The sequence below is a fragment of the Equus asinus genome, chromosome 17 (assembly GCF_041296235.1).
Source record: "Equus asinus isolate D_3611 breed Donkey chromosome 17, EquAss-T2T_v2, whole genome shotgun sequence".
Lineage (NCBI taxonomy): Eukaryota > Metazoa > Chordata > Mammalia > Perissodactyla > Equidae > Equus > Equus asinus.
The window spans coordinates 455,936-471,873 of record NC_091806.1 but is presented as its reverse complement, the minus strand read 5'-3'; the positions used below and the strand labels follow the sequence as shown (position 1 = coordinate 471,873).

At 37.9% G+C, this 15,938-nt stretch overlaps 1 protein-coding gene across 4 annotated transcripts in view; it reads left to right on the top strand.

Moving 5' to 3' along the window:
* HIPK3 (homeodomain interacting protein kinase 3) overlaps positions 1 to 14,747 on the top strand; it is a 162,521-nt gene extending 147,774 nt beyond the window's left edge. For all 4 annotated transcript variants that reach the window (XM_044750017.2, XM_044750018.2, XM_070487501.1 and 1 more), the window contains 10 exons: positions 556 to 715; positions 1,132 to 1,255; positions 5,700 to 5,821; positions 6,064 to 6,188; positions 6,281 to 6,442; positions 6,935 to 7,231; positions 7,525 to 7,665; positions 9,318 to 9,547; positions 9,842 to 9,969; positions 10,831 to 14,747. In XM_044750017.2, the coding sequence (XP_044605952.1) occupies positions 556 to 715; positions 1,132 to 1,255; positions 5,700 to 5,821; positions 6,064 to 6,188; positions 6,281 to 6,442; positions 6,935 to 7,231; positions 7,525 to 7,665; positions 9,318 to 9,547; positions 9,842 to 9,969; positions 10,831 to 11,307 (1,966 nt within the window). In that variant the 3' untranslated portion in view covers positions 11,308 to 14,747. The remainder of the gene's footprint in view (positions 1 to 555; positions 716 to 1,131; positions 1,256 to 5,699; positions 5,822 to 6,063; positions 6,189 to 6,280; positions 6,443 to 6,934; positions 7,232 to 7,524; positions 7,666 to 9,317; positions 9,548 to 9,841; positions 9,970 to 10,830) is intronic.
* Positions 14,748 to 15,938: the final 1,191 nt, after the last annotated feature.

The following is a 15,938-nucleotide window of genomic DNA, read 5'->3' as shown; positions in this document are numbered from 1 at the left end:
CTGAAAGGAGTAAAGTAATTGACTGAAAACAGCTTCTTTAAATATTTTTTAAAAAGACTGAATGAAGAAGGTCTGAGGACAAACCCATAAGCATTGTTGTGGGTCACCGGCAAAATTGGTGTTTCTGTAAAACCCAGCTACTATCCCTGTTCCTCCCCCCACCCTTAAAAATATCTCATGGTTCCCATATATAAGCACTTTGAAAATAACATGATAACCACATACTTGGTAACATTAATTTAGGGATATGGAGATACAGAAATTCAGGAAAAAGGGTATGGGTCATAAAATTATGGTGAGCTGACCAAAAATTGCTTACTATTGGTTTTGATGTCTTAAAAAATATTGCAGTATAAGATATACTTTTACTTGCTTTAAAATTCGATCTTTTTTAGGATTTCCTAGTAGAAATAGTATTGGAAATAAGCAGATTAGGTGTAAGTCATAGAATGTTTTCTTTTGGAAATAATTTTTAAATTTTATTAATGTACGTTAATTTTAAACTACTCAAAATGTTTAAAATCATATTACAGTTGCCTTTTCCTTTTTTTGCAGTGTAAAGTCCTGTTTTCATATTATGGATATTTGTAAGTCCCACCCAAATTTATGTGACACAAATAATCACAATAAAGCTTCACTTTTAAGACCAGTTGCTTCAAGCAGTACTGCTAATCTGACAGCAAATTTTACTAAAATTGGCACATTAAGAAATCAGGTAAGAATTTACAGTATTTAATAATTTCTACTCTTTGTTTTTTGTTTTTTTTTTTCTTTATGATTGCTCATTTTGCTTTTGACTTATATGGAAATCTCGTGTCAGCAGTTAGGAGGTAAGTGCTGGTGAGGTCCTACTGTGGCCAGTCTGGTACAGCTCTAACATTTCAGGGTGACAGTTGGAACATATCTCCTCAAATTCACTTTTTTCCTTTCATCTTTCATTCTCTCAGTATTCTCCACCTGTCTTCAATGCCACAACTCTCCAAAAAGTAGAGTTCAGTGAAATCAGTTTCTGGGTCCATTTTTATCGTGGAATTATGATTTTATGAAATGCTTGTGAATTCTGTTTGTGAAGCATGTAGGTAGCAGTTAGAACACTGCTCTGTATAATGCCATGGACGTTGCCCTTTTCAGGCCTTAACCACATCTGCTCATTCGGTTGTGCACCATGGAATTCCTCTGCAGGCTGGAACTGCTCATTTTGGTTGTGGTGATGCTTTTCATCAGACACTGATTATCTGTCCCCCCGCTATTCAAGGTATTCTTTCATTTAAATTACACTTTGAATTTAGGCATGCATTATTTTTAATCAAATTTCAGCATCTAGTCATTAAACATACTATATAGCTTTTGCTACATTTAATGCTTCATTTAAATTTAATTTAAGCTAATCAGTAGCCTTTAGACCAGTGACACTCATTTCTTAACTAGATCTCCATTCTAATCCTCATTAACAAAAATGGGTCATATGATAATTGTATTTCCTGTAGAGTGTAACGTGATAAAATGCCTCTAGTAGAAATTAATGAGCTTGGGAAGCTATGGGTTGTCCTGTTGTGGTGTCACTGCTCCAGGTGTTCAGGTAAGTAGATGCTACCTGTGTATCAGTATTAGACGTTACAGTGACTGAGAGCTCACTTCTTTAAATTTTGGTCAGGAGAGTTGTGGCCCCAAATCTTATACTCCTACTCTTTACCCATAGCCTAACTTTTTTTCTTTAAAAAAAAAAAAAAGGATTGATTTTGATTAAATTAAATTATGTCCCTTATTTAGATAAAAATAGCAAATTAAATCCTCAAGTGAGATGGGTGGCAGAATACAATTCTCAAACTGGGGAATTTGTTAGTGCTTCTTAGAGGGCAGTAGCAGCAAGCTCTGCAACTGGAATAATCAGAATACACTCTACTTCCTAAGTCCTTTCCCAGCGTTTTGTCCTCACTAGGCTTTAACATCTAGTACATCATAAAGCAAGAAGTTGGTTACAGATGGGGCCTGCGGTGGCTGAAACGTGGTGCTGACAGTGGGTGCCGAGTCAGGGCACTGGGCTCAGTCCTGTGTCTGCTGTTGGCTGTGCCGTCCTGGGCAGGTCTGTTAGCCGGCTTCAGCCTTGCTCGAAGAAACATACTGAATAGAGGCTATTTTGGTCATTTCCAGATCTAGTATTTCTGGATTCTGAAGGTTATTTGAATATTTTATTTGATTTAAGGATTTAAGCAACTTTTAAAAAATTTTATTTTAGTGTATCCCACAGTGCCTAACAAAGCACCATGAATATGTTTGTTAACTTGATTGGCTGGTAATTAGAGATGTGAAAACATGTCAACTCTTTAGCCACTTTTGTTCTACCAAGATAGCTTTACTTTCATCTTTTTTACATATTGAGTTTTGGTTTGTAGCGCTAAAAATAGGAAAAACGATAACTTAGCTGGTAGATTCTCAAGATGAAATTGTGGTCCAGGGGTGGCTCTGAGTATCTGTGACAGTGACCATGGCTGGTCTCCATAATAAAAATACCCGCATCACGCATTGCCAGCACTCTCAAAGATGCTGCTGTGTTTCTTTCTTTGTTTCTCCTCGACTGTTTATTATAAAAATTTTAAAATTTCAAATAGAGAAGTTCAGAGAATATTATGCTGCTTTCTACCCTGGATTCAACAAATGTTGACATTTCATCTCATTTTCTTTGTCTGTCTAGACATACATACACGATTTGATAGTAAGTGGTAGGCATTTTACTTCTAAATATTTGGGCATGCAAGACTGATGCTTTTGGACCGGCCCTGTGGCCAAGTTGTTGGGTTCGCATGCTCTGCTTCAGCGACCCTGGGTTTTGCTGGTTTGGATGCTGGGTGTGGACCTGGCACTGCTCATCAGGTCACGCTGATGTGGTGTCCCCCATGCCATAGCTAGAAGGACGCACAACTAGAATATACAGCCATGTACTGGGGGGCTTTGGGGAGAAGAAGGAAAAACAAAATCTTTAAAAAAAAATTCTTTTTTGTTTTTCAATCAGTTATCATGTAAGTGCTGTCTTGACAAATGCATTTTCACTTACATGAGTTTTTAATCTGTTTCAACAAATAGATTCTTAGGGTCTCATAATCTCTCCCATGTACCAAACTCAGTTTGAGGGTCACCCACCTCCAGTGTGTGATATATTTCGTCAAGATTTGGAATAGCTGGTTTTTTTCAGAGCCTGCCTTCTATTTGTAGCAAAAAGCTTGAGGCTCATGAGACAGATTTCCAAACACCATCGAGTACCACTCCTAAAACCTGCAATGAGGTTAGACTGATCTTTTATCTTTTTATGTGACTTATAATTAATAAGAGGTTAGTAACCTTTCTGAACACGTGTTAACTGTGTGAGTGGCTCTCAAGAAGGCTAACAGAAAGGGGAGGAGACACTTGCATGCTCGTTACCCATTATATGTTGGGAACATACTTTCGAGTCAGAGTCAGTAGTGAGACAAGACGAGACATTTTTAGCGTGTGTAACGGGCACAGTTTCAGCAGAAGGGAAGGCAGCTCTGTAAATATGTCGTTTCGTCGTTTCTTGTCTTAGTGCACCGGCTGCTGTGAAATGAAAGCTTTCCCTCTAATCCATCTTAGCGCCTCTGTAGAAAATCCCAATCTCGTAATGTGGCAATCCACTTTGAAGGAACATTTTTAAATGAGTATTGGGCAGCAGTTTATGTGGTGCCATTGTAGTTTGTGTTTTAAAATAAATTTTATGTCTATTCCCTTTCCCTTTGCAGTTTTTATTTTGGGGCTATAACTGTCTAGATTTGTCATGTATTTCATATACTTTATATATTATTGATAGAATCCTTAGGTCTAGATGCATATTACTATATTGTGCCTTGTTAAAGTAAAGACAGCTTAGCCAAGTTTTATTTAATGAATCTGAATCTATATTAAACCAGCATTTAACATTATTTGGCAATCTGAAAAGCTAGTTATTTATCATCTCCGGATGAAAACTGCTATTTTGGAATCAAATGCATTCCAGCAAAATCCTCCTCTTTTGTACTAGAACGATCTTTAAGCTTTTTATGCCCTGTTCTCCAGGTATTGAAGCAAATTAATCAAACAAAGATAAAGTTTTAGCTGACCTGATGACTATATAGAAAATTGAGATCTTAACCCACTGTTGAGTTTGATTAAAAAATTAGACCTCATGAGGAGAGAAGATAATAGAATTCTTCTCATCTTAAGGCATTGATTATGGGGAGAATTTAAGGGCAGCGTGATTTTTTGGGGGTTCGAGAATTCACTCTGTCCTTTCATCCTTGTCACAGTGAATTCTGCTTTTTTCTCGGTTGAGATTGTCTATTGCTATAATATGCTTACACGGCCCGGCTGTGCTTGTATGCTGTTTCTTGGAGAATTTCCAATAAGATATACGTTTTGGAAGGGATAAGATCAGTTTTCAGAAAATAACCTGTAGATCTTTGTTAAACTTAAATTTGTATCTTGCTCTTTAGGTGAAGACCACAGGGTGGAACACCCTGGCAGTAGGATCAAAGCCTCTGTGAGGAAGATAAATACAGCAAAGATAACATTCTCCTTAGGATTAACAGTTAAAATGTATTAGTGCAATAAAAACTGTAAGGTTATTTTTCAATAGGAGAAGAAAACAACGGTAGTATTTTCCTCTTATGGCTGACCAGAAGCACCTAAGATCACTTTTATTGAAAAACTGAATATTTGAATACTCTGCCAGCCCCCATTGAAAGTAACTGCCACAATAGACTGGAGTTATGATGTAGTGAATTTATTCCAGTAACTGAGCTTTCTGATCTTGGGGAATGCCCCCAAAATCTTACTAGTCAAACCTCAAAGTTGGGGTGATACTACTTTACTGTCTAAAAGTTGAATATCATAAGACAATATTTGCAGAGTGCTTTTCTAATGTATGACTTAGAAATACTAACATTAACAGGATTAACGTGGCTGGTAATGCTGCTTTCTGATTTTTCTGGTGGGTGAACAAAATGGAGTGTGTTTGTCCTGAAGTTGCAGCCTGTCTATTAGGAATACTACTAGATTAAGCCACATTGGCCAAAGCTTATTAGTTGTATCATCATATTAGGCAGAAAGGTTTATTTTTGGTTTTCCTTTGGAGGTTGACATGAGTATGCCATCCTGAATTTTCTTGAGTCATAAACCATCCTGGCCACTGAAGTGTGAAACTGTGATACATTCCCCCTTTGCTGCCAAAAGTGTAAGAACCAGTTACAGTTTTTTAAAGAAGAGAATACTAAGCATAGCTAAAAGTTTGTATGAAAAGATGGACATTTACTTGCTAGAGTGTCAGCCTGTTGAGCCGGCCTCACCTTTCCATGTCCTCCATCATAGTGGCATAACTATTTGAAAAGGAAAATAAAGCTACAATAGCAGACTTTTAAAAGGAATGGGAAGTGTCAAGAAAAATAAATGATTCAACTTTGTGGTATGCATTTTGAAACAGTAGAAAGAATAGCTTTAGAACAGTTTTTAGAATGATGTATCAGAAGCTAGATAGAAAGTACCTCCCTTTTTCTAATAGATTGCTTTGTTAATGTTGTGAACATTTACATAGGGGGTGGTTTTATAATCTTAATCAGAATTTTAGCAGTTCTTTAAATTTAAAAGAGTTTTATAAGTTAACTCGGAGAAAATGTTTTTCCTTTATTTGAGAGCTGTGCTTTTCTGTTTCACAGGTATCCCTGCCACGCATGGTAAACCCACTAGCTATTCAATAAGGGTAGACAATGCAGTCCCACTTGTGACTCAGGCCCCCGCTGTGCAGCCACTGCAGATCCGAGCAGGGGCTCTTTCTCAGGTTAGTAATAATGCATTGTGTTTGCATGGGTACTGTGCTCCTTACTCAAGTTGGGGCGTGGATCCATCTGTGCTGTTGGAAACAATGAAAATGACCTGAGTGGGAATTCAATCCTTTGTACGTTGTTGACTTTAACATTTATGATTATTAGATGATTGTTAGTTTAGTATATTTGTGATTTTAAAATGTGGTAATGATGAATTACTTGTAGCTAATTGGTTTTGTTTGTTTCTGCTGAGCAGACATGGTCTGGTAGAGCACAGCAGATGCTGGTCCCTGCCTGGCAGCAGGTAGCACCCCTGGCTCCTGCTGCTACGACACTGACGTCAGAGGGGGTGGCTGGTTCGCAGAGGCTTGGAGACTGGGGGTGAGTTAAAAACAAAAGTACTTCTTGGTGAATAGTTTGCAAAATCGACCTTGGTAAAGAAGGGATTCAGTTTTTCTAAACTTTCTCCGTAGGAAGATGATTTCACACAGCAATCCGTACAGCTCAGTGATGCCACAGCCTCTTCTCACCAACCAGATAACTTTGTCAGCTCCTCAGCCTATTAGCGTGGGCATTGCCCATGTGGTCTGGCCTCAGCCTGCCGCCACCAAGAAAAATAAACTGTGCCAGAACAGGTTGGTGTTGATATTTTAACTTTCCTCTGCATTTTGAGAGTTGATCTTTAAAATACATTTTGCATGTACTCTAAAGGGTCACTCTGTTGTATTCAAAATGACCTCTGTGGTGGCTTTATTACAAACACGAAGCCAGCTCCCTTCTCAATTTCTCAGAGGTATTTTGGTAAAACTAATGGAATGGGAGCCAGGAAGAGAGGAAATAAATGCTTTCAGTTGGTAAGATTATCTTTATTGCTGTTTTGATTTATTATCTACCTATAATTTTAGATAATTTCAGACACTCAGATGTCACATTTACCAAAAAATGACCATTTGAATGTATGTACATTTCTAGAGGTAATATTTTATATTTCATGAAGCTCATGATCTGTATGGTATGGACATGATCTTGAACAAGTGAAGGTTCTCACTATTTTAACAAGCTGTCTTAGAAAAATGTCAGCTACGTATCTTGATTGTAGAAATGACACAGTATTCCTTTGATTGCAGGAGTAATTCATTGCAGAATACCAATGCCCCACATTCAGCATTTATTTCTCCAAAGATAGTAAATGGGAAAGATGTCGAGGAAGTGAGTTGTGTAGAAACACAGGACAATCATAGCTCAGAAGGAGAGGCGAGACATTGTTGTGAGACGCCCGTCAGGCAGGACTCTGACTCCTCGGTTCCAGACAGACAGCGACAGACCATCGTCATCGCCGACTCCCCGAGCCCGGCAGTCAGCGTGATCACCATCAGCAGCGACACTGACGAGGAGGAGCCGGCACAGAGACATGCGCTCAGAGAGTGAGTGCCAGCGCGGCTCCCTGTGTTTGTGCTGCACCCTCAGCTGCTCTGGTGGTGCCCCTGGCATGGTGGGAACAGCTGTGACTTACTGCTGCCTGTCACTGTCCCTTGGAGTAAACTTCCTGAATAATATTTCACATGATTCCTGTAGCATTTTCTTGTATTTGTAAGCTCTAGATTTTGTCCATGCAGGTCACTATCAATTGTTTCATGTCCTTAATTAGAGAGTGTAAACTTTAGCTACTTGGGGAGTATCTCCTCGTTTTGACTCATGCTGCCCCCTCCCTCCGCAGCTGTAAAGGCAGTGTGGATTGTGAAGCGTGCCAGAGCACTTTGAACGTCGGCCGCATGTGCTCCTTAAGCAGCCCCGACAGCACTCTGAGCAGCAGCTCCTCGGGGCGGCCCAGCCCGTCCCCTTGCAGGAGACCAAGCAGGTGAGGCTTCGGTGCTTGTAGAGGGGCAGTGCGCTAAAGTCCACTGTGATCTCTTTCGTTGTGGTTTAAATTAATACATACCTGCCAGATCACCACAGTGGCTTCTCTCTTAAACATAAGTTTTGAATTAGATCACTTTTTATAAACTCAGGTTTTAAGTAATAATTTTCTTTATTGTTATAGAACAGATCTATATGAAAAATTGAGGTTCTAAAATGATTTTTAAAGAATCGTTTGTTTTTGAAAGGGTGAAAAAGCCACATTCTCAAAATTCAGCTCCACAGACTACCATTGTTACTTAAATCTGGAATAAGAACATATACTTCAGCAAAATACAAAAAGAATGTTGACTCACTGTCAGGAGGGTATCCACAATGATTTTTTTCTCTAATTGATGATTGATTTGCATGGTTTCATCCAGTTTTCCTTGCCTACTTTTTTTTGGCCAAGGACCTGTATTGTCACAAAATCAGTGAGCTTCTGCTAACCAGCTTTTAGAAATTCTGTTTTTAGCGTAAACAAAATTTGAAAAATTTTTGCTTTAATTCTGTATATTTATCTTCTCTTTTTTCCTTAATCAGGAAATATAGTATTGAATACTATAACCAAAGCTCTGTGGAAGATACAAAGAAGGGGTTTTTTTTTTGTTTTTTAAAGATTGGCACCTGAGCTAACATCTGTGGCCAATCTTTCTTTCCTCCTTCTCCTGAAATCCCCCCCGTACATAGTTGCATATTTTAGTTGTGGGTCCTTCTAGTTGTGGCATGTGGGACGCCGCCTCAGCATGGCCTGATGAGTGATGCCATGTCCGTGCCCAGGATCCGAACTGACGAAACCCTGGGCCGCTGAAGCAGAGCGCTTGAACTTAACCACTCAGCCACGGGCCCAGCCCCTACAAAGATTTAATACATCTTCTTATAAATTTCTTGTAACGTGGTTTGGAAGTTGACATATACATACATTTACATAAGTGTACACATATGTATAAAATTTGTATATATATAAATGTGTATAACTAAAAATATACATATGAAAAGATACTTCAAATTGTTAAGTATGAGATGAATGATTAAAACAGATAATAAATGCCATAGAAATCCCAAAGGGAGAGAGAGAGTGTCAGGGCCTGAGAGAGTCAGGAAGAGAAGAGAAATACGAGACTCTGGTTAGGCCTTCAGACAATGAGAAGACCTTTCAGATAACAGGTCAGTTAAGAGGACCCAGATTACTGCTCAAGACATGTCCTAGGTACATTAGAATTTACTCTGAAATATCCAAGTCACATGCTTATGTATATTTCATTTAAATTATCAACAGTACTGCTTTTGTAGTGTTTTGATGAAGTTTTCTGGGATTTATAAAGTGGAATTTTATGACTGCTACTAAGGATCAAGTGGGCAGGGAAAAGAGAGAAAATTAAGTGCCAAAAGGATGTTCCTAAACAGGACAGAATTAGGGTTAGCAGTCTGAAGAGAGAATTAATGTGAGAGTCTAGAAAAATCTATGAAAAAATGTTACTGGATAAGGAAGAAGTTATAATTAGATATGAAATAACTGAATAAGATTCTCATCAATTTACTGGAGCCTAGATATTATTTAACTTTAGATTTAGTGTTGAAAAACATATTATTCATAAAAATACTCTCTTGTAGCATGTCAGATGAAGAGCAGGAAAGTGGCTGCGATACTGTGGATGGCTCTCCACCGTCCGACTCCTCGGGACGTGACAGTCCATTTGCAGAGCGCAGTTTTGTGGAGGACACGTCTCGAAACGCAGAACTGGGAACTGCCGCAGAAACCAAACCAGCTGTCTGTACTGTTGCGGTGCCACCACTGGGACTAGAAAATGGATTAAATGCTGAAGAGCATATGGCAAATACAGGTAAACCGAGTCCTCCCTGTTTCTGATTGTTTCTTAAAAGGTCTTCATTTGGGAACATCAGAGAACAGCATTGCCAAAAGTCATCTCTGAATTTCCAACTTGACCTTGCCGAATATATTGTACAAAATAAATCTCTCCAGGTATCATTCAGTGCTTGGAAACCATGAGATCTCTTTTCTTTTTATTTCATTTTAAGGTTCTCAAGTCACTGTTGTGTATAATGTCTTAAGACCCTTCTAATTTTTATATGAGAAGGAAAAAACATCAACTCTTTTATATTTTGTTCGTTGCCAGATTCTATATGCCAGCCATTAATAAAAGGACGATCTGCTCCTGGAAGATTAAACCAGCCTTCCACAGCGGGTAATCGTCAGCAAAAACTGACATCAGCATTCCAGCAGCAGCCTTTGAACTTCAGTCAGGTATGTCTGTGAGTTTATGAGAGTCTTTGGGATTCAGATCCAGCAGTTTTTCACTTGGGGGGAAGAAACGATTCTGAAATTATGCAGTCTTAATAATTGTATCCCTTTTCGTTATCCCAAGTGACTAAAGAGTAATTGGCCTAACAATAGGATAAGTAAGCAGACGATCCTAGAACCTGAATTCTTCAGAAAGGTTAGGCTCTTAGATTCTCTTAAATAATTTTTTATTGTGTTTGTATCTTAGACCCTTTAAATCAGAATGCACGCTAATGGACTGATGGCTCCCTTTGTTAGGTGTTAGTGGTGGTGATGGTGAGAGAGACCTTGCTGAGTACTTTCCATCTGTTCAGCACTGGGCTCACCACTTGTGTTTCACTTGGGGAAAGAAAAGATCACAGGTATTGGGAGTCAGACCTGCTTCAAGTCCTGGTTTTGCCAAATGCTCTGTATATGACCTTGGCCGGGTCTCTTCAACAAATCTGGACCACAGTTAGTGGAAATAATTGCTGGATTGCGGGGTCGTTTTGGAATTAAGTAACATCGTGTCCGTGAAGTGTTAGCATTACATATGATAAGTGCTCCACAAATGGTAGCTGTTAGTAGTGGTGGGGATGGGGATACTGGCAGTGGTAGTGGCAGTGTTAGTATTATAATGACATGTAGTCATGAATATTAAAATGTTAATACTAATTTATATAAAATTCTTATTTTTCTCTTCTCTATATTTAGTATAAGCTAAGATCTGAGAGATCGTCTGGGTTATATCAGTCACAGAGTATATTGTATTTCCCTTTCTTCCTTTCTTTTTAACTTACAAAATATTCATTCCTTTTTTTGTTTTTTGGGTTTTTTTTTGGTTAGGTTCAGCACTTCGGATCTGGGCATCAGGAGTGGAATGGAAACTTTGGGCATCGAAGACAGCAAGCGTATATCCCCACAAGTGTTACCAGTAACCCGTTCACTTTCTCTCATGGAAGTCCCAGTCACACAACTGTGCATGCCCATCTGGCTGGGAACACGCACCTTGGGGGACAGCCTACTCTGCTTCCATACCCATCGTCAGCTGCCCTCAGTAGTGCTGCGCCAGTGGCCCACCTCTTAGCCTCTCCGTGTACCTCAAGACCTGTGTTACAGCATCCAAGTTATAATATCTCCCATCCCAGTGGCATAGTTCACCAAGTTCCGATGGGCATAAATCCCCGTCTGTTACCATCCCCAACTATTCATCAGACTCAGTACAAACCAATCTTCCCACCACATTCTTACATTACAGCCTCACCTGCATATACTGGATTTCCATTGAGTCCAACAAAACTCAGCCAGTATCCATATATGTGAAAACTCAAAAAGAGTATATTGAGGAAGCTCAATGATTTAAACATTTGATTAAAAGTAAAAACATGGTATTTAATAATATTAGCCATGGCACAAGAAAATTATTTTTGAATCATGTAGACTTGGGTGCAATTTAAACAACTTTGAGCTTTAAAAAAACTCACTTTTAATGTGTTTTGCACATTTGGTATAACTTGTCTTTAGTCATGTTATCTTCTTACGTAGTAACTCTAGACAGGTGACTTATGGGAGCAGAAGTCCAGTTTTGCTCCTGCTATTTTTTATAAAATTGCCTTCTAACTAGTGCAAGACACGTCCGTGTTTGGGAAGCCATTCTGTGTACAGACTTAGAGCAACAGATGCACATGTGTCAGAATTACAGCATACAAGTGAATTGTATTATCTGTGTCTTAGTGTGTAAATGTTGGGTCACTTACCTAAGAAATTGAGCTATTGTTCTTTACATTTGCATGTGTCTTTGCATGGGCAAAACGTTGCCTAGACTTTGCTCTTAAATGTTGTTCTAATAATCTCAGCTACATTGTAAACCGTTCCCACACATAGTGCCTTAAATATTTGAGGTTGTTAATGTTATTTCCTATCTATAAATGTTGAGGACTGCAGCACTTAAATTCAGACCTGCTCTTGGGTTTTCTTTTGATAGAGTAGTGTTCATTTTTGGTTTTGTGTGGTATGATTTCAGGTCATAGCTGTTTTCTCCTTACTAAGAGGGCAGCATGTTTGCTATTGCTGAATTCTGCTGTCTGATATCCAGAATGATCTAGCTTCAAGAAAGCAAGCAGTTAGTAGTGCTTACGAAAAATTGATTCAGTATCTAATGGATAGTTGATGGCTGTCACAGCACAGCATTTTATATATTGTCGAGTGAAACTGCAATACAATCTACGTTTCTTTGGGGAGTGTTTGCTATATAATTGGATTTATACAATGTTTAGAGGTGCAGTAGGCATGACTTTGAGTAGATAATGAAAGAAAATGCAAAATACTCATTGATTCATGATGTGGTTTCATCTTAGCTTGGGCACACCATGCAGTATTTAATAAATAGTAGCAGAATATTTACTATTGAAGCTTGAAAAGATGTGAGTTATTTGTGTGCAATTCTTCATTTATGCATGTGAGCGGGTTTGGGTTCTTTTGGAGTATTTTCCGTTGTAGGACTCGTTTTGCTTGGTGGTGGTGTTTGCTTATTTAATACATTCCGTCAGGGACAGAAATTACATGCTTTTTCTCCTAGGAGGTATGTCTTGGGTTTTTCCCTTCTTATTCTTTTTTCTTTTTTGGTGGTGGTGATGTTTAAATGAAGTTGCTTTTACAGCACCAAAGACTTAATCATCCATTTCCTCTATAAAAGGTAGCTACTTTTTGCATAGACCTCAAGTATATTGTAGTATAGAGTGGAATTTAAGAAAAGGTATTAAACTGGCTGTGTTTTAGCTTATGGGCGAATAATACATTGTATCATTTATCTTGAATGTATCATAGATAAGCTGCTATATAAGATTGCCACTCAGATAGCTGTGAAATTAGGTGACTAGTTGTTATTTAGCCTTCTAATTTCTGTATAAGTCTAATTACATGAACTAGAATTTGGGGTTTTGATTTTTTTACTTTGCTCTTCTGTTTGGAGTGTCATTGTAACTACTGTATTGTAAATGATGGAAAATAATTGCATATGTTATTTTGGGGTGTGTTATTTGCATCAGTATTTTATCTATTAATGTTTGTGCTCATCACTGCATATAAAAAACTTGGATGTATCAATGTAACTTAATTTTTTATTTTCATACTGGCATTGTAGACAATTGAGAAAACTGTATCTTGCAGGCTTGACTTAACTTTTTTTCCTTAAAAAATCTGGAATATAATCTTACAGCATTTACTGGAATAAACAGTAGAAGAAATCATTTGAGGGTAAAACTCTCCAGATGTTTTGGATTGACAGCATTTCTTTGACAGATAAATTGCATACCACTAGTGCAGCTCTTGGACAGCATTGATGATGAGCTAATAATGGGTAAACTTTTCTTTGCTCCATTAACACAGGCAGTGTTTTATTTAATAATCGCCAATGAAATAAATGTGCCTGAGATTGATTTTAAAAATTACAGTATTAGATCATTAAATAAAACCAGCAGCACGTTTTTAAGTCACACTGAAAATGAAGGACTTAATTTTCCCCACAAGTTTCAGTGTTTTTAGTAATCAATTCTGTGCATTTTATATAAATAGAAATATATGTATATTACACATGAAAAAGGAGTAGCCTAAGATTAATTTAAAGGATTATTTACAGATAGCAAATTTATGGAGTTGCTATTTGAGGAAACTTGCTGCCCTCCACAGCCTTCTGATTTTATCGACATGGTCCAGCAGATGACGGCATCTTGACATTTCTTGGAAAAGAGTTAAATGCTGGCAGCAGGTGTTTCAGAAACACCACGTGCAAAGGGTTGATTGGTGTTCATTTGACAACAGGTACAAAACTGGCGCAGTTTTCCTTTAGTTTGGAGCCTTGTGTACTCCCCTGACGTGTCGTATTTACTGTATTTCAGTTCGAAGACTGAGATGGCCTTGTTAAATTGACAGTAAATGGTAAACTTCACTGTTTTCGTAATATAATAGTACTATTTGATAAGAGCTTACCCCAGTTAAGTACACTGTCCTTAACTGATTCTAATCATGGGCTTTTTATGTGTTTAAAAATAAAAATTTTCAAAATCCTGCTAAAGTCTAAATTTCACATATTGACAGAAGAATCTGGATTTATACCCTCTTTAAAATCCTTTTTATCAGTTTTATTTGATTTTAATGTTTTCTTAAATAAAACACTGCATGACTTCCTAGTTGCATATTTGCATACTATTTTAATTTGCAAATTATTATTTTTTGTCAAATATCCTAATGTTTAGTTTTCTTTTTCTTCAGGGTATTTAACTAAATATGTTACTATAGTAGCAAAACCTTTTCATTTTTAAAATCTCTACTACTAATTTTCAACTTAGTTTGTGTTAAGTAAAAGTTAAATCATACACTGCAAGGTGTAGGAGGTTTGTTTTAACGAGTCCAACGATAGTTGATTACTAAGTTTGAACTGTTAACTGTTAACAATGTTAGACTCGTGGCTTTCTTTCTTTGGTTTGTTTTTGCTTTTCCTTCTATGCTACACTAGTTTGCCATGTAGCAATTGCACTGTGCAATATTACAATAAGGACTGGGAAAATTTTTATGGATGTAATGTCTATTACGGTTTGCGATAGTATTTCTCTCTAGTTCTCAGTGATTTAAATGTGACCAAGCCTTCTGTACTTTGTCACAAAAAGCGGGTTTTCCAGGTGACTATTTTGGTGAGTGTCAAAATAAAAATTTATGGTGTATTATTGTCGATTCACTTTGAATTAAAATATATATATTGCAGCAAACAGCTTGTTGAGCGTTCTTCCACCCCAGTTCTGCGTACAAGGCAGGGAATGAAAATGTTAGTAGCATTGAGTACCTAACTTGTGTCATCTCATTTAATCCTCAGAACCCCCTGTGAGACAGGTATTCTCTCCATTACGTAAATGAGGAAATAGGCTCAGAAGCTCTAGGTGAGTTGCCAAAGTCATAGTGCTAATGAGTGGTGAATCTGAGACGGGAACCAGGCCAGCTGACCGTAACTGACCTGCTTCCCACCAGTTCTTTCTGAACTGAAGTCTGAGGCAGTGAGCCAGAAGTCCTGCAGCCACCTGAGAACCATGGCCCTTTTCCCTTGAATATTGTTTTCTTTTTTTTTTTTTTATTGAGTTAATGATAGGTTACAATCTTGTGAAATTTCAGTTGTACATTAATGTTTGTCAGTCATGTTGTAGGTGCACCACTTCACCCTTTGTGCCCACCCCCCACCCCACCTTTCCCCTGGTAGCCACTAAACTGTTCTTAGTCCATAATTTTAAATTCCTCATATGAGTGGAGTCATACACAGATTATCCTTCTCTAGCTGGCTTATTTCACTTAACATAATTCCCTCCAGGTCCATCCATGTTATTGCAGATGGAATGATTTTGTTCTGTTTTACAGCTGAGTAGTATTCCATTGTATATATGTACCACATCTTCTTTATCCATTCATCTGTTGATGGGCACTTAGGTTGCTTCCACGTCTTGGCTATTGTAAATAATGCTGCAATAAACATTGGGGTGCACAGGACTTTTGGGATTGCTGACTTCAAGCTCTTTGGATAAATACCCAGTAGTGGGATGGCTGGATCGTATGGTAGTTCTATTTTTAATTTTTCGAGTAATCTCCATACTGTTTTCCATAGTGGCTGCACCAGTTTGCATTCCCACCTGCAGTGTATGAGGGTTCCTTTTTCTCCACAACCTCTCCAACATTTGTTACTATTAGTTTTAGATATTTTTGTCATTCTAATGTGTGTAAGGTGATATCTTAGTGTAGTTTTGATTTGCGTTTCCCTGATGATCAGCGGTGATGAGCATCTTTTCATGTGCCTATTGGCCATCCGTATATCTTCTTTGGAGAAATGTCTGTTCATGTCTCCAGCCCATTTTTTGATTGGGTTGTTTGATGTTTTGTTGTTGAGTTGCGAGAGTTCTTTATATATTATGGATATT